Genomic DNA, 15067 nt, shown 5'->3' with positions numbered 1-15067 from the left:
CCCTGGGTTCGATTCCTCAGCACCATATAAGCAAAAAGAAAAAAGCCAGAAGTGGTGCTGTGGCTCAAGTGGTAGAGTGCTAGCCTTGAGCTGAAGAGCTGAGGGACAGCGCCCAGGCCCAGAGTTCAGGCCCCACAACCGGACCCCCCCCCCCCCAAAAAAAAGACATTAAATAAACACTCTTAAGATTTATAAAAACTGACAGACCCCAACACAATAGTGGGAGACTAACATCCCACTCTCACCAAAGGACAGGTTCACCCAACAAAGGATCAGCAAAGATGTATCTGCATTAAATGACACTATAACCAAATGGATTTAACAGACACTCAGCAACCACACAATGCACATTCTTTTCAGCAGCTCATGGGAATCTTCTCTAAAACAGATCATATCCTAGGACATCCAACAAGTCTGAGCAAATAAAAAAGGACTGAGATAACTCCCCACATCCTATCTGAAAACAACAGAATTCAATTAGCTCTCAACAGCAAAAAATTCTATAGAAAACACTCAAACACATGGAGACTAAACAACACACTGTTGAATAACAGGTGGGTCAATGAAGAAATAGAGGAAGAAATCAGAAAGTTTCTACAAATCAATGAAAATGAATTTGCTTCCCTAGATTTTTTCTTTTTTGGCAAAGCTATCATCTCAAAGCTTTCTTCTTTGCATGATGACCATCTACAAGGCATGATGACCATCTGCTAGGAGCACAGGGCTGTAAAGGTTCAGGAAATGCAAATGACATTATGAGTCTGTAGGCATTTGTCTCCAAAGGCTTCACTCATTTCCCAGCTCAATACAGGGGGGGAATTAGGAAGACTGAGAAGCTCTGTCTTATGGAACAGGCATCTCAGAGGTTCCAAAAGATCAGCTGGATGGCTCCATTTTAACCTACTTTTATCTAAACACGTGTCAGGGACTGACTCACAGATAAGGCCACAGAGAATGGAAAAGACCTAGTGGGACAAAGGTCAGATGGTCTGTGAGGAGGCAGACAGGCTGCAACCCATGCCAAGCATCTCTGAATGGTGTTTCCAGAGGCCTGGGTACATGGCGGCTGCCCCTGCCGTTTACATCAGCCTTTCACACAGATTCTTCTAACATCCACTCGTAACTGTACCTTGTTTTTTTTTTTTTCACTTTTAAGATGATGATAACACACTGCTCAAATTGTGTAACGTATACAAAACACCAGAGCAGTATAAAAATGTTTAGAGCAGGTCATCTTTTACAGGACCAGGTTTGGTGGTGTGTATCTGTAATCCTAACTACTCTGGAGGCAGAAATAGGAGAATCTTAATCTGAGGCCTTCAGGGCAGGACACCTACCTGAAAAGTTGACAAATATAAGGACTTGCAAAGCAAGCATGTGATATGAATTTCAATTTCCAGCAGTGTCAAAACATGTTTTAAAGAAGACCCTTTCAACTGGCACCAGTGGCTCATTCCTGTAATTCTAGCTACTTAGGATGTTGAGATCTGAGGATTACTGGTTTGAAGCCAGACAGCCTGGGTAGGAAAGTCTGTGAAGCGTATCTTTAATTAGCCACCAGAAAACTGGAAGTAGAGCTGTGGCTCTAAGTGGTAAAGCACTAGCCTTTGAGCAAAAAATCTCAGGGACAGGGTCCAGACCCTGAGTTCAAGCCCTGTGATAGAAACCCCTCCCCCCCCACTGCAAAAAAAAAAAAAAAAAAAGAGAGACCCTTTTCCCTTTCAACATTAGAACTTACAGGCATAGGTAGGAACTTTTTGAAGAGTTCCAGGGACACAGCAAATGGGGCAGAGACTTGATAAATGGGATTATATCAAAATAAAAAGTTTCTGGATAGCAAAAGGAATAGCTACTAAACTAGAAAGACAGCCAATAGACCTAATACCCAAACAAGGAGCTCAAAAAGTTAACTCCCATCTCCGCCCAAACTAAGAAACTAATCAACAAATGAGCAAAGGAGCCAAAGAGAGACTATTCAGAAAAAAAAAAATGGCAGATAGACACAGTGGAAATGCTCAAAACAACTCTGAGATTCCATATCACTCCAGTTGGATTAGCTTAATTTCAGGAATTTGACCAACAAATGTTTGTAGGAATGTGGGGAAAAAGGAATAATACTGCACTGTTGGTGGGGATGTAAACTAGTATAACCACTCTGGCAGGTGGTCTAGAAGGGTCTCAAAAAAATAAACACAGAACTTCCCTATGAACCAGTCACAGCACTCTTGGGTGTTACCTAGAATGTTACAAGCCAGGAAGCCATAAAGACACTTGCAGAGCCATGTTCATTCACAATAGTGAGGTTATGGAAACAGCCCAGATGCCCTATAATAGATGAGTGGATCAATAAAATGTGCTATTTTAAAATGGAATTTTACATATCCATTAGAAAGAATAAGATTATGTCATTTGCTGGGAAATGGATGGACCTAGAACAAACCATGCTAAGAGAGGTAAGCCAGTTTAGACAGACAGACAGACAGTCTGTAAATATATCTGGACATACTTACACAGTACTCTAGGCATTTGCACAGTCAACCAAAGGAGGCTACCCTCAGGGAAGGAACCCAAAGGTTCCTTTCATTCATTTCAATGAATTCCAGGAAATGGAGACATGTCTTTTTGTTGTTACTGAATTTTTCTTGGAGGGGTTGGGGAGGGAAAAGAGGCATAAAAAAGGAGGGAGGAAGGGTGATGCTATCATGCTATTCAGATACACTATGTGGAAAATGCACTATGGTTACATAGTGGGCAGAAATAGGATGGGAAAACTGAGAGAAAGTGAAGGGAGGGGCAACACTCAAAAAAAAAAAAGAAAGGTACTTGCTGGGTGGTAGTGGCTCACACCTGTAACCCTAGCTATGAAGGAGGCTAAGATCTGAGAATAGCAGTTCAAAGCAAGCCTGGGCAGGAAAGTGCTAGAGTCTCTTATCTCCAAGAACCTAGGAACCATAAGTATAGCTGTGGCTCAAAGTGGTACAGTGCTAGCCTTGTAAAAAAGAGCTCAAGGACAGCATGTAGGCCCTTAGTTCAAGTCCCATGACTGACAAAAAAAAAAAAAAAATTGAATGCTTAAGAAATTGTAACCTCTCTGTACAATACCACAGTAACAATAAAATTATATTTATAAAAAAATATGTGGACACTGTGGCTTAAGTTACAAATTTTATCACTCATTGACATTCTGAATGATTCAGGGTTTTTTTTTTAAACCTGTACATTAAAAAAATAAATCTGGGGCTGGGAAGGTGGCTCAGTGGTAGAGCGCTTGCCTTGCATGCCTGAGGCTCTGGGTTCAATTCCTCAGCACCACATAACCAAAAAGAAAAAAGCCAAAAGTGGTGCTGTGGCTCAAGTGGTAGAGCGCTAGCCTTGAGCTGAAGAACTGAGGACAGCACCCAGGCCCAGAGTTCAGGCCCCACGACTGGATCCAAAAAAAATAAAAATAAAAATAAATCTGAAGCTGGGCACTCGTGGCTCACACCTGCAATCCTAGCTACTCAGGAGGCTGAGATCTGAGGATTGGGGTTCAGAGCCAGTTTGGGCAGGAAAGTCCATGAGACTCTTATCTCTAATTAACCACCAGAAAACCAGAAATGATGCTTGTGGCTCAAGTAGTAGAGTGCTCACCTTGAGCTGAAGAGCTGAGGGACAGCACCTAGGCCCAGAATTCAAGCCCTATGACCATGGCCACCACCACTACCACCACCAACAAAAAAATTGAATCAGATAAATTTTTTTGGTACTGGTCTGTGGCTTCAACTCAGCACCTGGGCACTGTCCCTGAGATTTTTTTGTTCAAAGTTAGTGCTCTACCACTTGAGCTACACATTCACTTATGGTTTTCTGGTGGTTACCTGGAGATATAAGAGTCTCGTAGACTTTCCTTCCCAGGCTGACTTTGAACTGAGAAACAGATCTCAGTTGTCTGAGTAGATAGTATTATAGTCATAAGCCATTGTACTTGAATAAAAATGTTTCTGTTACTTTTTGTGTGATAGGTATGTACCTAGAAGAACAAGTATCAGTTTAGAATTATATTTTTAAAGCAAATGATATGTCTAACCAAATTACCAGTAGGGATTATTATTCTACCATGTTTACTGCAAATACAAATTCTTTTTTCAATGTAGTAACTCAGAGACTATAGTCAGAGAAACATGGTTAATGTTGCTAAACACAACAACAACAAAAAATTGGCCTGGCTAAAGTGGTACACCAATAACCTAATAAGCTTGAGGCACTGAATTTAATGCCCATAACTGAAAAAAAAAATGAAGTAGACAAATAAATTCAATAGACCTACAATTTGCTTTGGCAAAGAATTCATTCTTTCCTTTTTTTTTGGGGGGGTAATAAATTGAAGATATAGTCTCTGGACCTTTCTGCCTAGGCTGGCTTCAAATCTGTTTTTTCTTTTGGCTCATCATGGGGCTTGACAGGTCGGACAGGGCCTGGGCCCTGTCTCTGAGCTTTTTTGCTTAAGGTTAGCACTCTACCACTATGAGCCACAGAGCCACTTCTGGTTTTCTGATGGTTAATGGACATAAGAGTCTCATAGATTTCCTGGCTTTGAATCTGGATCCTATTTCAGCCTCTTGAGAAGATGGGATCACAAGTATGAACCATCACCAACGAGCAAGGATCTAACTCTTTTTCAATTTCCCAAGTGAAAACTCTTGAAGACTTACCAAATGTTTACACATTTCTAGCTATTCTGTTTCTTATTTATAATTCATTCTTATACCAATGTGCAAGAATTATTTGCTCTGAATTAGATGATCAACCTTCCATTTTTGTTTAGATTTTAAAAATACTTTTCCTTAAGCTAGGCAATGGCTCCAACCTATAATACTAGTATTTGGGAAGCTAAGATTGGGGAAGACTATGGCTCAATGCCAGCCCAGGCAAAATATTCCTAAGATCTCAATTCAACAAATTAAAAACTGAGCATGGTAGCATGTGTCTATTCTACTTCCTATGTGAGAAGTGTAAATTAGATTGTGGCCCAGGCTTGCCTGGGTAAAAAGCGAGACTGTACAATAACAAAGCAAAAAGGGCTAGGGGAATGTCTGAAGTAGTAGAGTAGTTGCCTAGCAAGTACAAGGCCTCAAGTTCAAAACACAGCAATGCAAAACAAGTAAATAAACAAAAGCTCCAAACAAAACTCTCAGTAAGTTTGCTTCATATATCCAATTAAGTTGGTTATTTATTTTGTTAAGTTTTGAAATAAAAAATTTCTGCTTCGTTCACTTTTTTTTTTTTGGTTAATAAAGGAGCAATTTTATTGAGAAGGTTCCTACACTGACCAGCCAGGGCCGCAGCACAGGCTTGGGAGCTGATATCGCGACCTTCATTCACTTTCTTAGGACATAATTTTGTATAATTCACCTGCTATCTAGTGATGTCATTTAACTATTGTTAATAATAATTCTAAGTACACCAGTTTTTTTATTTATTTATTTTTTGGGGTCCGGTCATGGGGCCTGAACTCTGGGCCTGGGCGCTGTCCCTCAGCTCTTCAGCTCAAGGCTAGTGCTCCACCAATTGAGCCACACAGCGCCACTTCCGGCTTTTTTCTTTTTGCTTATGTGGTGCTGAGGAATCGAACCCAGGGCCTCAGGCATGCAAAGCAAGTGCTCTACCACTGAGTCACCTTCCCAGCCCCACCAGTTTTTTATTTAGGGGCTCCTAGGGATAGGTGAGCATAATTTACACATAATGAAAATGAATCTATAGATGTATGTTGCACTACCCCTGGCTATAAATTTACTATTTAATGTAGATAATACTCATACTTTTTTTGTGTATGTGTGCAGGTAGGGCTTGAACTCAGGGCCTACATGCTGTCCCTTAGATTTTCATTCAAGGCTAGCACTCTATCACTTGAATCACACCTCCATGTTCATCTTTTTGCTGGTTAATTGGAGATAATTGGATTTGCCTGCTCAGGCTGGCTTTGAATCATATTCCTCAGATTTTAGCGTCTGTGTAGTTATGACCACCTTAGTAGTCATACATGGCAGGATACTCTATTATGGGTCTGACATTTTATTAAGCACTCTATACACATTGTTCAGTCTCTTTATTTGAATAATAAAGCAAATATCACTCATTTTATAAATGAAATTCAGACATTCAGTAATGTCATATAGCTGGTAAATGGTAGCTGGTACACCAATTAAGGCCGCTTTGATTTTTTTTTTGTAGTGTAACAACTGTTGGACATTATTATCTCCTTGGTATTCTTGGGAAAAAAAAAAAAAAAAACAGTAACAGAAAATTATCAAAAATAATTCCTCAGGACCACTAACTTTCACCAATATAAATCACTCATCTATTACTGCTTGTTTATGTTGATACTTAAGGGCAAGGTGTATCCTGTGTTTCTCACTGCTTGACAGACTAGAGCAGAAGCTCAATTTAGTTGGTGAATAACAATTTTATCCGATTCCAGTCAGGATATATAGTAACAAAGGTACTTTCCCTGTAAATCTTAACTAGTCAGGACATGAAATATTATATAATGTCTTTTCTCCAATCATGACTACATATCACCTACATGGATAAAAGACATATTAAAAGTCTAATCAGCAAAGCCATTCTAACTACACTTTTAAAGTTACCTGTAGATTGATAGGATTGATGGCAATTTGTCACAAGTATTTTTATTTTCTTTTTGCTGGTAGTGGGGCTTGTACTTGGGGCCTAGGCACTGTCCCTGAACTCTTTGCTCAAAGCTAGCACTCTACTACAGCTCAGCTCCACTTCCGGTTTTCTGGAGGTAAGAGTTTTCTTAAGGTAAGACTTTCCTGCCCTGGGTGGCAGAGATCCTCAGATCTCAGCCTCCTGAATAGCTAGGATTATAGGCATGAACCATGGGAGCCCAGCAAGTATTTCTTTCCTCATTTTTTTTTTTCCATTCATGGTGGGGGGGATGAAGCCAGGCCTTTGTACATACCAGGACTATGTTCCCAGTCCAGCATTTCTTTTGCTGAAAGGTTTTAGGCTGAATAACTGGAGATGAAACTTCTTGGATTTTTCTATTTGGGCTGGCTTTGAGCTACCATCTTCAGATATGAACCTTTTGCATAGTTAGGACTACTCATGGGAGCCAGAGTGACCAGGACTTATGTTTATCTTTTTTTTTTTTTTGTCGGTCATGGGGCTTGAACTCAGGGCCTGGGAATTGTCCCTGAGCTCTTCTCACTCAAGGCTTGCACTCTAATACTTTGAGCCACAGGACCACTTCTGGATTTCTGGTGTTTAACTGGAGATAAGAGTGTCATGGACTTTCCTTTCCTGTGTCATGGACTTTGAAACATAAGCCTCAGATCTCAGCTTCCTGTGTACCCTAGGATTACAGGTGTGAGCCACTGGTCTATGTTAATCTTGACTGACTATATCTCCCTTACTTTTGATGAACAGAATATTTTAAACAAATGGTATCATTGGATTTACTGAACTGGGAGTGTAGATTCATTAACTTATAGAATATAATCCAATCTAGAAAAAGAAACTAAATTAATAATTTAAAAAGTGGTGGGCTGGGAAGGTGGCTCAGTGATAGAGCACTTGCCTTGCATGTATGAGGTCCTGGGTTCGATTCCTGAGTACCACATAAGCAAAAAGAAAAAAGCCGGAAGTGGCACTGTGGCTCAAGTGGTAGAGCGCTAGCTTTGAGCTGAAGAGCTGAGGGACAGTGCCCAGGCCCAGAGTTTAGGACCCATGACCGGACCCAAAAAAATAAAATAAAATAACAAGTGGTAGCATACTATTTTACCAAATAAAATCTTCAAAAAAGAGAAGAAAAATCAACAAAAGCAGAATCTTCATATAAAGCAGATGTTACTAGTAAAGCTTCCTAAATTAAAGTTTACAATAATTACTCAGCAAGTTAACAGAAAAAAATGAAGTAGTTTTTTAATTTTTTTCTTTTTTTTGCCAGTCATGGGGCCTGAACTCTGGGCCTGGGCGCTATCCCTCAGCTCTTCAGCTCAAGGCTAGCCTCTACCACTGGAGCCACAGCACCACTTCCAGCTTTTTCTGCTTATGTGGTGCTGAGGAATAGAACCCAGGGCCTCATGCATGCAAGGCAAGCATTCTACCACTGAGCTACCTTCCCAGCCTCATGAAGTGGTTTTTATGAAAATCTGAGATACTGGCATGGTGGCTGTACTCATATATGAACTGTAGCATCTTATTTTAATTTTGGTGTTTTGTTTTAGTATTCAGAAAACTGATTTAGAGATAAACATATAGAAATCAGAGATGACTTGTCTTCCAAACTTACTCTGGGGTTAGGGAGTGACCTAAGAACCATCAGAGAGGCTAAAAAGCAAGTGATTTTTTAAGCTAATATTGAAAAGGAAAACTTTGGTAAAAAAAATACTTTCCCCAAATAAATTAAGATGGTATCATAAGTGTGGCAGAGCACATTTGCAAATCCCAGCAGTCAAGAGGCTGAGGCAGAAGTATCATGATCCAGGCAAACCTTGACTAGAGACCCTTGTTCTCAAAGAGATGGCAACAATTAGAAGCCTTTCGAGTCATTGTGAAAGTGAATAGATCACAAGATTTTTCATAGCCATCTGGTTTAAAAATTCATGAGGACCTTAAAGTTTTTTTTTTGGCTGAATCTTGGGCTTAAACTGAGGACCTTACATTTGCAGAAATGGCACATATCTGGCTAGTACTTTATCACCTGAGTCATGTCTCCATACCAGCTTTTTACAGGTGATTTTGGAGATAAGATCTTTCAGACTTTTCTTCCTTGACTGGCTTTGAATTGTGAGCATTCTATTTCAGCCTTCTGATTAGCTAAAATTATAGGTGTGAGCCACAGTGAGGATTTTAAATTAGATTGAAAGCTGGGACAAGTCTATCTAGAAAACAACCAATTAGTAATGATTTATCATTTATTTTCAGTCCCTGTGATCAGGAGCCACCCTAAAAAACCACTTAGAAATCTTAATATTTTACTGAACATTAATAGTCCACCACTTTCTTACCCCCACTTATAAATGTGAATATAGATTTCCTAAACTTACTATTTTAAACATATCTAACCTTTTAAATAACCATTTCTGTTGTTATCTGTACACTGTCTAGTTCCTTCTTGTCGTCCTGGGAAAACTGATCCCTGACTTGAGATCTTTCTCTTCCTCTGTAAAGACAGATGGAAAGTAACTATTTAGAGAACATACTATTGCTTTTTCATATAAGAGTACCAAGACTGATTTTTAAAATGAGGTCCTCAAACAATGATTACTCATGTATTAGAAGGGGTTTAGATACATACCTGCATTGTCTTTACAGATACTAGAAGAATTACTATTCTCATTACTTTGGTATAGGTGTGGAGTTCTACTCTCTTGGGGTACAGATGATGTTTGAGTCATCCCTTCTTCCAAGGCTTGCTTTATCCAGCGCTATAATGGGGGAAAAAAACCCCAGAGAATTATCAACGACCATTTCAAACTATTTAGTACACCTACTTTAAAAAGCACTAACCAGGTCAATTCAATATACAACAACGAGTGAGAAATTCAATCCAACACATTCATTCAGGGCCAGTCAAGTGTTGTACTTAAACATACTAAAACATTGCCTCATCAATTCCTTCAGGCAAAATCCTGAAAAAGTCAGGAATACACATATTGAGATCTCAATAAAAAAAAAACCAACACTAAAAAAACAACAACAACAAACAAACCAAACAAACAAAAAACAGATTATTGTTCAACTTTCATACTGGTTAGGAAAAGATAAACAGAAGAGATAAAGAAGAAATTTTAGCATTTATTTGAGAGACTGGTCATATACAACAAAACTAGTAGGTAAATGTCCGTAACAAGAAAGATAAAGACCTCTTTAAGATCTGCCCTCTGCTAGGGATGTTGAAAGTAGTAAAAGATTCACAGAAGATACTGGATGGTAGTAAAAAATAGCTCTTCACTATAGGTACCAAAAGATTTTAATTTACTCTCAAGTGGAATATCATATGAACCTCTCTCCCCTATGAAGTAGCTTGATTAAACTATGCCTGAATAATGCAAATCACAAGAAATGACCCTTTGCAGAAATAAAAAAAAGAAAAAAAAAAGACCGTGCTAATCAGTTATAATTTTTGGTAGTGAATACTGAAATCTAAATTGATGAGAAATCAGTAAGTCTACTTTAAAAACTAGGATAGTAAAATTATGCGTCCTGTGGAAGAGAAAATTTCTTACCTGTAATTGTGTTCTCTTAAGATACACAGTTGTAGGTTGCTCACCATTCTGTGGCTCTCCTGCCCTGACATAAGACAGATCGAATTTTGATAAACATCAATTTCTGAGTTAAACCCTCCCCAAAATAGGAAGAGTAAAGCTGAATTATTATAAGTTGACACCTCTAGAGAACATGTATTACAGGTAAGTAATTATCTTCACCAAAGAAAGCAATTCTAGGAGACGTTTTTTCCTCTCTTAGAAACTTAGGAGGCAGTTCAGGGTAATTTACTAAGAAAAATCATGTTAATGTCATTATGGTCTGTCAAATTAAAAAAACAAACAAACATGAAGAGGTAAGAATGAATACATTAGAAAAAGAGGTATCAAGGGTCATTTGAATCACAATAATATTCTAGTATATGACCAAGTCTCTGAAAAGTCAAGATAGAGAAGGAACTTTCTTCAATACAGAACACTGATATAAAGATGAAGTGTCAGAAGCACAGATCCTTAGAGCTAGGAAGAGACCTCTGAGGTCATCTTGTCCAAAGCACTAATTTCATAGATGGGAAAAATTAGGCCTAGAAAGACAAAATGTTGAAAAGGTTAAATGTTGTTAAACAGACATAGTATTTTTCCTTCAGAGCAGATGACAACTTATTTGAAGTCACCGAGATTTCCTCCAAGAAAAACTAATTATATACATTACACGCACACACACGCACACACACAACAAAAACTGATATAACCACAAAAGAATTTACATTCGGGATGTAATTACTACAAAAAAGGAACATATAAAACCAGAAAAGGGGGGGCTGGGAAGGTGGCTCAGTGGCAAAGCGCTTGCCTTGCATGCCTGAGGCCCTGGGTTCAATTCCTCAGCACCACATAAGCAAAAAGAAAAAAGCTGGAAGTGGCGCTGTGGCTCAAGTGGTAGAGCACTAGCCTTGAGCTGAAGAGCTGAGGGACAGCGCCCAGGCCCAGAGTTCAGGCCCCACGACCGGATCCAAAAAACAAAAAACAAAAAAAAAAAAAACCAGAAAAGGGGCAATGGAGGAATAAGATATTGCCACAGCTGGTTTTAAGGTTATAAATATAACAAGTATAATCAAACTCCTTCTTCTTTGTCTGGTTGCAGAATTTCATTTTCTTTTAAAAAGGTAACATGAACATATCTTTGCATCAAACAAGTTCCAATAATCCCTACAGAATAATTTGAAACCCCCTTAACTATCTGTCTAAGTTGTATGTGGTTTGGACAAGTTATAAAACCTTTCTAAAACAAAGCTCCTGAACCTAAAAACTATGGCCAATAACCTCAACTGCATGAAGCTGTCATGGAGATAATAAAGGAAGCTGACAGCATAGTACTAGAAGCACAGCAAATCTGCAGTTTATTTTTAGCTAATTATCAGTGGTAGGTTTTAAGACTCACAGATTAATAACCCTCAGTGTACAAACTTAAATATTGGTGTAAAGCCCAGTGCTTCTAAGGAATGGGCCTGGGAGACTAAATGCATTATGCATATAAAACACAGGAAGACGTGACTGATAGGCTTCCTGGCTGTTTACATATACTTTTGTTGTAACAAATGTAGCGACAAAATGTCTTATATTGATTTTTTTTTTTTTGGTTGGTTGTGGGCTTGAACTCCCTGTGCTCTTCAGCTCAAGGAGAGCACTCTACCACTTGAGCCACAGCGCCACTTCTGATTTTCTAGTGGTTTATTGAAGATAAGAATCTCAGGACTTTCCTGCCCAGGCTGGGTTTGAACTGTGATGCTCAGATCTCAGCCTCCTGAGTAGCTAGGATTACCGGCGTGAGCCACCAGTGCCCAGCTTTTATACTGATTTTAATTTAGCAGGCCTATATCCTTTAATCAGAGACAGACTAATGGACCTATTAGTAGAAGGAATAGATACTGTTTGGTCCTGTGGAGAATACTTTATCCTCCTCTATTTATTTGTTTAACATATACTGAGGGATTTTCAGAATTTTATTAGTTTGATTTAGTAATGGAAATATCCTTACATACTGAAGCAGGTAAGTCTTTTCAAATTAACCTAAATTTAACTGTTCCCCACCTCCACCCAGGATAAAACTGATGTTAGTTTCTAGCTGAAATATGTAACTCATTTATTTTGCCCACATGAAGCTCACTGTTATACAGTACATCCTGGATTCATTTTCAACAAATACTAAAACAGAGATTAAAGTATAAACAACTGAGATCAAGTGTTAGGGACACAACTTAAGTGGTAGAGCACTTGCCTAGCAAGCAGGAGAGCCTGAATTTAAAACCTAGTACTGACAAAGAAAAAAAAGATCTAAACTTAAGAATATTAAATTTTAATTGAAATAATATAGTCTTGGTAAGAAAGTTCAATATATTAAGTCCAACCATAACTATATAAAAATATTTATGCCTAAGGATGAGGGTTGAGGATATATATAGGATACATATATAGTTCAGTAGTAAAAGTGCTTGCCTACTACTTGCAAAATCTAGTACTGAAACAGACTAATGAAAGTGTTCATATAAAAAAAATGGGATTTCTAGCTGTTGCCAATGGAGGTAACAAAGAGAGCTACAGATGTTAAGTCCTAAACCAAAACCAGGTAAAAAGAGCTCAAAGAATGGATTTTGTGTGGAATTTGAAGTGACAATCCTAAACACGTTTTTGGTTTTCCTAGATTTCCACTAGTTGGAAAAGCAAGATGAGAACAAGAAACTCATAACTATGCATCAGAATTACTGAGAAAATATTTTAAGAAGTTAGTTCATAGTTACAACAAGAACAATACTAAATTACTGACACCCTTTCTCAAAGACTAAAATTCTACTACTTGGCTTAATAAAACGCTTAAGTAGTCAATATCCTTCACAATCTATGGCTATGAGCAGCCAAACACAAAAGAAAAAGCTCTTTCATGTACATTCTGCCATCTCTCAACTTGCTCTTCCTTTAGACTCAAAGCTTCATGTCCTTTCTAATTTTCAACATGTATTTAAGATGATTCTTTTTTTTTTTTTTTAGGTTGGTCGTGTGCTTGAACTCTGGGCCTGGGTGCTGTCCTGAGCTCTTCAGCTCATGGTGAGTGCTCTACCACTTGAGTCACAGCACCATTTCGGTTTTCTGATGATTAATTGGAGACAAGAGTCTCAGGAACTTTCCTGCCTGGGCGGGGCTGGCTTTAAACTGCAATCTTAGGATTACAGGCATGAACCACTGGCGCCTGGCTGATTCTTAATGAGGACTGAGCAATGTAAAACATAGCAGGAAGATAGATTCTCAGTTTTGCTTGCCATCGTCGAGGTAAGAGCACTCTAATTATTTTTTTTAAAGAAAGGGACCATGTAGTCCAGGTTTGCTATGAACACTTGATCCTCTTACTTCAAACCCTAAGTGATGGGATTATAGATGTGAACCACTATACTACTGATACCACCTTCATTTTTTTTTAAATCTAATACAATTTTTTTACATAGCAAGTTATGATTATTATTTTTAAAAAATCAGATCTAGTCAGTCTAAGTGACTTGGTACAGGATAGTTCCCCAGGGAAGTGATTTTCCTTCATCCCTGAAACAAATTTCCTTAAGAAAATGGCTTTGCAGAAATTTTCTTACTCCTTTTGCCAGTCCTGGGGCTTGAACTCTGGGCCAGGGGGCTGTTCTTGAGTTCTTTTGCTCAAGGCTAGCACTCTAACATTTGAGCCACAGGGCCACTTCCAGCTTTTTCTGTGATTATAAGAGTCTTATATACTTTACTCCCCTGGCTGGCTTGTAACCAGGATCCTCATATCTCAGTCTCCTGATTAGCTACGATTATAGGCATGAACCATTAGTGTCAGGCTAAAATTTTCTTTCTTTCTTGTTTTTTTGGTGCCACTACTGGGGTTTGAACTCAGGGCCTGAGCACTATCCCTGAGCTTTTTTGCTCAAGGCTAATGCTCTAGCATGAGTCTCAACTCTACTCCCAGCTTTTTGGTGGTTAATTGGAGATAAGAGTCTCAAGGATTTTTCTGCCTGGGCTGGCTTCAAACTGTGACCTTCAGATCTCAGTGAGCCACCAATGCCTGACTCTATTTTGTTTTTAAATATAGTTTTCATTTGTTTTAATTCTAACACTTGAAAGTAACTCATGTTTCTGCATTATCTACAACCCCCCCCCCCCCTTTCTTTGGTCGGTTGTGGCACTTGAACTCAGGCCCTGGGCGCTGTCCCTTAGCTCTTCAGCTCAAGGCCAGCGCTCTACCACTTGAGCTACAATACCACTTCCGTTTTTCTAGTGGTTTATTGGAGATAAGAGTCTCACCGACTTTCTTGCCCGGGCTGGCTTTGAACCGTGATCCTCATATCTCAGCCTCCTGAGTAGCTAGGATTACAGGTGTGAGCCAACGGCGCCCGGCAAACCCTTTCTTTAAAGGTCTGAACACATGGGAGTTTTCCCAAATAAACCCAACAAGTAACTCAAATATTAGGTAAGAGAAGACTTTCTGTTAAGTATGCTGTTAATTCAGCAGCAGTGTCTTTCAATTACACAGATATTGCTGTTGCCCTCCTCCCATCCATAGCCCATATCACTTTGGCTCACCTTTCATGCCTCCCAAACCCCCAAGAAATGATTTCTGTTCTTTGGGGAAAGAGAAAAGCTTTAAGTTTGTTGGAGTCAGGGAAGACCTGCCTGGAGTTGGAGACTTCATCACATCAAATAATCTACATGCAGCATCCTCATGTACGTGATGCCAGTGGAGGAGGGCAATGGCAGACACTGAGGAAGGCAGCCTGAATCCAGATCTGAGGATAAGAGAAAAGGATGTTCCAGGGAACAGAACTCTACCTCAA

The 15067-nt window shown here is 39.1% G+C and overlaps 1 protein-coding gene across 5 annotated transcripts in view; it reads right to left on the bottom strand.

Annotated features, from left to right (window-relative positions):
- The window catches only part of Setd5 (SET domain containing 5), an 82245-nt gene that overhangs the window by 22045 nt on the left and 45133 nt on the right, over nt 1-15067 (bottom strand). For all 5 annotated transcript variants that reach the window (XM_042679685.1, XM_042679686.1, XM_042679688.1 and 2 more), the window contains one exon: nt 9302-9431. In XM_042679685.1, the coding sequence (XP_042535619.1) occupies nt 9302-9431 (130 nt within the window). The remainder of the gene's footprint in view (nt 1-9301; nt 9432-15067) is intronic.

This window comes from Dipodomys spectabilis, unplaced genomic scaffold (genome assembly GCF_019054845.1).
Source record: "Dipodomys spectabilis isolate Male_0828 unplaced genomic scaffold, ASM1905484v1 ptg000054l, whole genome shotgun sequence".
NCBI classification, from domain to species: Eukaryota; Metazoa; Chordata; class Mammalia; order Rodentia; family Heteromyidae; genus Dipodomys; species Dipodomys spectabilis.
Note: the sequence above shows the minus strand (reverse complement) of the source record. Positions and strands in the feature narration are given on the sequence as shown.